The 9,260-nt window shown below is 42.5% G+C and overlaps 2 protein-coding genes across 3 annotated transcripts in view; one reads left to right on the forward strand and one right to left on the reverse strand.

The window, feature by feature from the left end:
* The window catches only part of INSL5 (insulin like 5), a 2,389-nt gene extending 606 nt beyond the window's left edge, over nucleotides 1–1,783 (forward strand). Inside the window, exon 2 of the mRNA XM_019528369.1 lies at nucleotides 1,492–1,783. Within this exon, the coding sequence (XP_019383914.1) occupies nucleotides 1,492–1,733 (242 nt within the window). The 3' untranslated portion in view covers nucleotides 1,734–1,783. The remainder of the gene's footprint in view (nucleotides 1–1,491) is intronic.
* A 5,351-nt stretch (nucleotides 1,784–7,134) lies between these two features.
* The window catches only part of TCTEX1D1 (Tctex1 domain containing 1), a 7,826-nt gene continuing 5,700 nt past the window's right edge, over nucleotides 7,135–9,260 (reverse strand). For both annotated transcript variants that reach the window (XM_019528427.1, XM_019528426.1), the window contains one exon: nucleotides 7,135–8,212. In XM_019528427.1, the coding sequence (XP_019383972.1) occupies nucleotides 8,009–8,212 (204 nt within the window). In that variant the 3' untranslated portion in view covers nucleotides 7,135–8,008. The remainder of the gene's footprint in view (nucleotides 8,213–9,260) is intronic.

The following is a 9,260-nucleotide window of genomic DNA, read 5'->3' on the forward strand; positions in this document are numbered from 1 at the left end:
TTTTTTTTTTTTTTTTTTTTTTACAGCGGGCTTATTTCTCTCTTCATATACTGAATTCAGTGATGGGAGGGAGGGACTTATCACTTGCGTGCATCTAAGAATGTGGCTGTGTGTTTTCTCTTTTAAAAAGTCACTTTTCGAAGTTGAATTGTGAGATTCATTTTATTCAAACAATGTAATGGCACAACCTACATCTATGTTTTCCTGTAGGATATTATGCTTATGTTTTTATCTTCTTAAATAAAAGACATCTAGGTTGAGATTTTCAAAGCCAACTTTGGGGACTTGGTCAGATCAAACATCTCACTCCTGGTTTTAAAGCCAACAGCAAAATGCTGGCCGTACTGAAACCAATAGAAGTTTTGCCATCATCTTCAATGGGAAATGACTTTTTCCCAAGGTTTCACATAAAAGTTTTTATTTATAACATAATTTATTCACAATATTTTTCCGTGTCACCTGAACACTATATATTAACAACATGTAATATGTAATTATATGTCATATATATGGCTATTTTATCAGTCAGAAAACAGGCAAAGTCAGACAAGTCAAGAATAAGCATACAAGTCTAATTAGTATGATCTGCTCTACTAGAGATTTGTACTTAACAAGTTTGGAATCTTATTTAGGAAGGATAAAATAAATGTGTTTTGTTCTTGGAGAAACCAAAACCATTCTTTCTTTTTCCAGTCAAAAGCATCCACTTTCTATGAAGGTGATATACTATCAAAAGCTAGCTTGTGGCTACATGTGGAGAAAAAAGAATGTGGCTAGAAATATTTCTGCAAGACCACTTATTAGAGCACTTGCTAAATGGGAAACATCACTAAGCAAGGAGTGGATGCTTTTATACTTTGATAATGAGAAAACAGCAAATTGTACTGAGAACTTTAAAATGCACTTGTATTATGAACAGCTGGGAAGTATAATTTGCTGTAAGATGATATAATTTTAGTGCCTGGAACAACTGGGAAACTTGAAATTATTCACGTCTATATACAAGACGTGAAACCTGAGAAAGGGCAGTCTCAACTATGCAATTAGTCCAATAAAAGATACCACAGATGCATCCTTGCTTCTTATACACCTGACATGGATTTCAGGGAGGAATGCATCATGTGCTAGTGTGGCAGATAGATTTTAACTATATTTGTCAGACAAAGCTTCACTATTTTTATGCTTCGAAGCAAACGTGCAATAAGCATATCAGTCGTGGCCAGCCAGGCAACCGCCCTTGTAGATAACACATTTGTTGTACTCACAAAGATTTTCACAACAAAGCTGTAAAATGGGATATCAGTGGAATCTGTTTCAGTGCTCTGTGATCAAGTACATCTTAATCTTTCATATTGTAACAAATATGCGCAATGACACGAAGACTGATATGACTTCAGGGTTGCTTTTCTCCCTAGTCTTTTTCCATTACAGCTGACTTATGAAGAATCCCATATCTCCAAATGTAATTTGTTTCTCATTTTTATGCAACAGAAAGAGAAAAATACCTCCATTTGGTGCATGGAAGCAATAATTATCCAGAATCCTTGGGACACGGAGATCAGGAATCAGAATCCCTAAATGAAGAAATTCCTAACACCAAAACTGAGTCTGAAAGAGACTTAACAGTTGTCAGGCAAATGCCCATGGCAGAAAAGCGTGACGTGGCTGCACTGCTCATTACATCCTGCTGCAGCATTGGCTGCACTGAAAGAGATATAAGTTCATTGTGCTAAAACCTAGCAGGTGTTGGATAGATTAGATTTCATACCTTTACTATCCACAACCCTCCCCCCCACCCCCAAACCATGTTTAACTGTCTGAAATAACTTGTTCTGATTGTATTTCTTGATTTTTAGTTGAATGTTTTTGTATCACACCACTGGTTAAAAGCTAACATTTATCAGTTTACTCCAAGCCAGCTTGGAAATGACTGTCTCATAACACAACTTTCTGTAAAACATACTTAAAAACAACATGTATTAAACAGTTAAGTTTCAAAACATATGTACAAAAGTTTGCCCTATCCAGTTACTGTTCAGTTTCAGTTTTGTGATTAAATTTAATAAAATGTTCAATTTACCATGTATGGTTCTCATTATATTTTCTTGCTCCCATACACACAGTAGCAGGATTTCAGTAGAGCTATCAGACCTGGGTATATGCATCACTCAAAGGCTCCCTTACATAACAAAATACAGTATATGTATTTTTATATACATAGTATCAGACTGACATTGGGATTCAAATTGCATGTTTGATTTGCTATACCTGATCACACCAGTGATTCAGTCTGCAAGGCCCCCTCTACACATGCAGGTAAAGTCGTGATTGGATCTAACACATGATCCATAGTCACACATTAGATCCTTCTTGCTGGTGTAGGGGGAGCCAGATCCTAGACTCCTCCTGCATCAGCAAGCAAGCAAGCACCCATGGCTGGGAGCCCCCTTTGCTGAGGGGGCTCCCAGTCGCAAGGGCTATGCACAGCCAGGAAGGAGAGTCCCCACAGCTCATGGGGCTCTGGGTTCTGGCTGTGCCTCGTGCACAGCTGGGACTCAGAAACCCTGCAACCCACAGTGCTAGTAAGGCGCAGCTGAGACCCAGAGCCTTGTCAGGGGCAGGACTCTAGGTCCTGGCTGTGGGTGAGACACAACTGAGACCATGAGCCCCCTGTGTGCCCCAAGGGGTTTCACACAGCCCAAGCTTTGGGGGCCACAGCAGCCCTGGGGACTGGGAGCCCTGTAAGCTGACAGGGCTCCCAGATGCAGCAGAGACCCTGCTAAATGTACAGATTAAAGCTTGATAGCAACCAGCTATAAAGTTAGTACGCATTTCTGGGGTCTAATTTTATAGCTGGTTGGAGCTTTTTATGGCTATTGTGCATTTGTAGCTGGTCTCAAGGTAATTGCGCAATTAGCCAGTGAATTGCATGATACCTGTACCGTGTAGAGCAGGCCCAACAGTAATAACTATGAGTCCTAGAGAAAGGTGCTAGAATTCCTATCAAAAGTTCCTGAAGGTACAACCTACCCACAGGGGAAATACTTTCCTAGAATTAGGGTGAACATATGTCCTGGATCGGCCAGAACAGCCCTGGATTTCGTCGGCTGCTGTGGTGTCCCAGCTGGTTGGTGTAAATTGAAGCCAAAGTCCCAGATTTGGCTGCTGAAGGCAGAGGTAGAGGCTGCTGCCACCTGCAGTGCCGGGCCCAACTCCTGCTGAGCAGAGGCTGGAGGCGGGGGTGGGGGCTGGAGGCTGGGCACTGCTGCTCCTGCCTGGGGCAGGGATCAGCTGGGGCAGGGCAGGTTGGGAGGCTACCTACTGCCAGCACTTTTGTGCCTGGCTGCTACAGCTGCTGCTGCGGCCTAGGCTGTGCGTGACAGCCCTGGGCAGCTGCTGATGGCGAGGGGAAGGGGATGCTCCCAGCTGCGTCCAGCCTTTATGCACAGAGGATAGAGACCAGCCGTGGGTCTCCCCACTGTCCTGCCTTGCCCCGCCACCAGGGCTGCTGGAAGCCGCAAAGTCAGCAGGGTGGGGGTGCAGTGGGGGGAGCGAGGGGCTTAGGCACACACAGGGCTTAGGCAGTTGACTCAGTGATCAGCTCTGAGGTCCCTTAGAGGTCAATTAGAATCCGGCCCCTAGACACTGGACTTTCAATAAGAGTCATGGAGAAACTCAGGGGAAAAAACCCTATTGAACTTACAGTGTTAGCCCCAGTCATATATTTATACAATATTACTACTTAACTGAGACCTTCTACAACTAGGGGCACAACATTTTTACCATCCTAAAGCAAGTCTCCTAGATCACCTGATTTAAAAATAAATAAATAAAAGTAAAACATGAAAAAAATGACCCATGGAGAAAGGTACATAACTGGTAAAGCAATAAACCACTTAAGCGCTATAAAAGTTAACACCTGGACATTCACTGCTGGACCCAGGTCACCCAGTAGCAGATGCATATGGTACAGAAATGACAAGTAAACAAGTTTTATGGCCTAAAATGATTACTTGCCATTGTCTAACTCATAGCGAGGGACCTACAGAACCAAGATAAAAATGAATCCCCCAACATCTATGGTTTATGAGATGACTATTTTTTCACAGTCCCACAAAACAACAGTATATGATATCATGCTTTATCAGGAAGTGCATTTAATATCAAGAATTAAAAACCAGTTGTGTACCTTCAGGGAGGATTCTGTTACCAAACACTGTCTATGTACAGAGTTGTAAACCACTGCCACTGATCACACCGTGATTAATATAAAGCCATGTTTTACATATAAGAAAAACATTTATATATTTATATATGAAACCAGTAGCACCTGCTCCTCAAAATGCAGCTGTTTTTAGTAACCTTGAATGAACGACTTATTTCTGAAGTTTTAGAAAGCCGTTTACCATAGAACATAATGCAGAATGATTTATTTTCTGATATAAAAGTAAGATCCAAATTTCCCCCATCTTTCTTGGAGGGCTGCATTTGCTGGCATTGAATTTCTTTATTGTTCAACTTGGGCACCTGGTACATTTTGACTGTGTAATTAAAGCCCCATGTAAGGTTTCTTTTAGTGATGATATGTTCATGAATAAATCTGTCAAGTTTATCAGTAGGTCTCTAAACTACACAGACTCAAAAACCTCCTGTGTGAAAGGTTGATTTTTTTTTCAGGTGAAAGACAGACCTGGGTATTATAACCACAAGACATCCCTTCCCTCCAAACACAAACCAACTGGGAATTACACAAGTACTTGGGGGTTCAGGGTGTGAAATGTTCATAAAAATGACCTTAAGCACCTTCTATGTGCCATAATGCCTAAGTGACAACGACCTTGCCCATCTACAATGCACTTATTGAAGCTCAACCTCAGGTTTGAAAAGCATTATCAAATAATCAGAGCGTTTATTTCTCTCTCAAACACTTTCTACATTTCTTCTCCATTCACTGTATTTCTTCAACTAGAAAAGGAGTTTACAGCAACCAAAACCAAACACTACCAGAATACCAGGAATAGCTTCAGCTTTTAAACATGCTCATTCCCAAATCTTGAAAAAAGAACATTTTAATATCACTTCACTAGTAACAGATGCATAAACTGAGGTTTTGTTGGGACATTGGACTCAGAGAGGTGCAGAAAATAATTCAAACTCATCAGTAGTAACGGAGTATCAATGTATGATTTATTTATTTGGCTGGGGGAATAAAACTAGGAAACATTCATTAATAGTTTATGATCATCTGTAAGGACTTGTTAGACTCGAAAAAAAGATGTGATAAGGCATAGGTAACGTATAAGAGGGGCACGTGGCCCCCCCGACAGGGCTGCCACCACTGCTGCTGGCAGCACCTGCAGGAGCTTGCTAACTCTGCCCCTACTGGTGGCGCCTGCGGGTGCCTCCCCAGACTCGGGAGGCACCAGTCGCTCATGTGATAAGGACTTCTACACAGCACACTGATTCTGTGTGCCCTAAGGGATGCAATTCTGGCCCAGCTGGATACACCATGCAAGGGTAAAGCTGTAAATATCTCCTGTCTCTTTCAAGCTGTTTTAGTGTAGGCAAAAACTGTCTTCTGTGATGCAAGATTACTGCACGTCTCTATCAGAACTTCTGAGCTTGGCCTAAAGAAAACTATTGTAGAAATTATACCCACGCACAGCCATTGACCTTTGTCCAGTGGAAGTTCTTGTACATGAAACAACAATAACAACACACTCTAGCACACATATATTCTGGTTTTAGCGTTGAAAACTTGGTTGCAGAGTCAAAAACTTATTTTGGGTCTTAGTGGTACCGTGATGCAACAGTTAAAAACCATGTAGACAGAAAATGGTAACCTGCATTTGGTCCTTTTCTAAAAAACTGTAAAAGAAAAATGATTTCATTATCTATTCTGAATGCTGTAATTCACATTGCCTGGGTAATTTACCAACATATGTTTTTTCACATGTGGAAACAAGGAAAAGAATGGACAACACTAATTTAGCTTGGCAAGAAAGCAAAGATATAGGTGAACAGACAGGGATTTACCAAGATTTCTATTTAAAACCAGACATAAAACACCTCAAGGTACACCAATATATCGGTTGCATATCGGATCAGCACTGATAAAAGGAAAATTAACATTATCAGCAATCAGGCTCTTTTGACTGGTGTAGCCAATAATGTCACCAATAAATGCTGCGTGTATGTGCACAGCTACAGCATGCACACAGCCAGGAATGCAGCCCGGCAGTTTGGAGAACAGCATCCAGCCAGTAAGTCTGTGTGTGTGGGGGTGGAAGGGGTATGGGGAACAAATCTAGGGCCTCATGGTGAGGGAGGGAGTGGTGGGACAGGTGCTGCCCAGCCAGGGCGGTGAATGCAACCCCTCCGAGAGTGAGACAGAGCCACAGGTGGTATGTGCCCCCCTGTATCTGCTTGCGGGGCAAGGACAGGCTGCCCACTGCAGGCTCAGGGCCAGAGGCTGTGCCAGCCTCTTCTGAGCAGGGGGGGATGGGCCAGGGCTGCACTCAGAGGGGCAGAGGCAGGGTGAGTGGTGGCAGTGCTGGGAGGGGTTGCTATGGGGTGGGCTATAGCCACCCCAAGATTCCCCGTAGCCACCCGTCCCAGCGCCATTGCTGGCCATCCCAAGTGCAGGCCCGGCCCAGCCCCACTGCCAGGAAGATGCCAGCCTAGGCTCTGGCCCTGAGCCTGCAGCAGGCTGCCTGCCCTTGCCCCACGCACAAATCCAAAAAGCACATGCCTCCCACAAGGGTGTGCACAGTGGCAGGGAGCCACCCCCGCATCATCATGCCCTCCCAGATGAGCCATCCATGGCTCCATCCCACTCTTTGGGTAGCATTTAGCATCCTGGCAAGGCAGCTCCTGCCCCACTCCCTCCCTCACTATGGGGGCCTTGATCTCCCCCCGCCCCCACAATGTCCTGTCCCTGCCCCACACCCTCACACACTTACTGGACAGACACTGGTCTCCAAGCTGCCAGGATGCATTCCTATAAATCAGTCATCGGATCAGTATCAGCTGATATGGCTGGTTAATAATTGGCTATCCATATCGGCCAAGAAAATCTTTATCAGTGCACCCCTAAAAACAATCTTAATAATGATTTTCACCTCTTGCACTGTACACTTTGACTAACAGATTTACTTTATTACATGCAAAATGGAAACAGAATTTCATGTGTATATCACAAACTAGAAACATTACTGTCTGCAGTATATTTAAATATGCAAACTGATATATGTCACGATAACTTCACTAGCTTTTCCACACTGCTTTTAATTCTTATTGAAACTAAAAGTCCAAATCCTCTCATTTAAAAAAACAGCAGAACCTCTGCAGTTCTGCAGCAGAAGAGGTAAGGACAGGAAGAAAGGGGGGAAACAGAGCTGAAGGCAATGAACAACGTGGATCAATTACCTGAAAAATCTTTATGGGACACTCTTTGCAACTCACAAAACCCTAACTATGCAATACCCATTCATACGGCTCATAGCTTAGTTGTGCATATGCCCAACTTCTTGTCTCTGTATTGGTGGAGTAGGACAAGGATTTTTACCTTCCAAATTCCAATATTGGTCTTATACACAACACTATTTTACTTACGGACTGACACTGAGGACTAGGATTGAATCAGAACACAATGATACAAGTGGTATTCGGTTCTAAAATATAAATACAGTCAGGTGCAAAATGTCATTTTAGTAGGAGTCATTCTGAAGGAATGTAGTAAAAGTAGAAAATCATTTAAGTAGGTATGCATGATTATTACATTTAACCTTTAAAGGTTTATCACATCCACCTTTAAAAATAGATGTAATCTGGCTGGGGCCTCCCTCAATTTTTTCCATAATAGAAACATAAGATAGATGGATTAATATTTATTATCTATATTATTATTCGATCTATAATAATCTATATGATTCTATAGATTAATATATCTCATAATATAAACATGATAAGATAGATTAGGATCTTTTCCCCCACTAGATTCTTTTCACTATTCAAAATAAACAGCATAAACATTTGCATGAGCAAACAGTGAGGTATTTTTAAAAGCATACGATGAAAATGTATCACTTTTAGGATCCCAAAGGCATCTGCTTCCAATTCGCATGCTCTGTTCATTTAGTTGTCCAATATGGATAATGACAATTATCTTGTACCTTGGTATCATGAGTTCTTTTACCCGAGCTTTAATTACCTACAAGAGGGAAACATGTTTAGGTATACTATTCATAAATTATTTTTATGCCACAGGATCAGGAAGGTAACTGTATAGAAATAAAGTATGCATAGTATAGAGAGGTACAAGTACAAGAGATGTATAGTATAGAGATGTACAAGTACAGTATTAGTACTTGCAGAAACATCAGTGGTAACAACTTACATTGTGGTTTTGTGGCATTGTCCCAAAACTACGATAGTCCCATGAGAAGGTAAATGTATGACAGTATATTGCATCCAAGAAAAGAGCATTTCCAATACACATGAAACGTCACCTTCTTAAGGAATTAATGTTAGGAATGATACAAAATGGCAGACCCTTCTAGCAAATTACTCTAGCAAAAATGGCTTCTCACTCAACAGATTATTTCCTTTTAGTTATTCCAAATAATAGCTGTCGATTAAAGGCAAAAAAATGAGGTTTTATGAGGGATTTTAAAATTCCTGGTGACAAAACCAAATTAGCTAAACCAGGGGTGTCAAAGATATAGCCTTTGGGGCCCCTTTATCCAGCCCCCGCTGCTGTCCCTGGGTCTAAGTTGACCTATGCATCATATGTGCCCCAGGGGAGAGCCAACTAACTCTGGGATCCACATCACATATCCTGGCCAGTCTGGGACACATACCACGTACGGTGTCTGCTCCAGCTGGCTCAGGATGGGTGTCACATGCAGTGTGGTACCTGTTCCAGTCACTCCAGGATTTATGTCACATGCCCCGGCTAGTCTGGCTGCTTCTCAGGTGCTGCATGCAGTCCAGGTCCTGGAGCAGCTGGAACAGATGATACATGCGGTGGATCTGGCATGCAGAGGGGAGGAGAGAATCCATGGACTTGATCTGGTCCATGGTGGCTGCCCTGCCATTCATCCAGCCTGTGAGGCCAGATGACTTTGTCAATCCTGGGCTAAAAGAATGAGCTTCATACACAATTCTTAGTAAACTGATTGGTTTACTAGTTCCATTCAGTGCCACCTCCCTGAAAGTGTGTGTGTGTGTGTGTGTGTGTGTGTGTGTGTGTGTGTGTG

This window comes from Gavialis gangeticus, unplaced genomic scaffold (assembly GCF_001723915.1).
Source record: "Gavialis gangeticus isolate Ggan-Ray unplaced genomic scaffold, GavGan_comp1, whole genome shotgun sequence".
NCBI lineage: Eukaryota > Metazoa > Chordata > Crocodylia > Gavialidae > Gavialis > Gavialis gangeticus.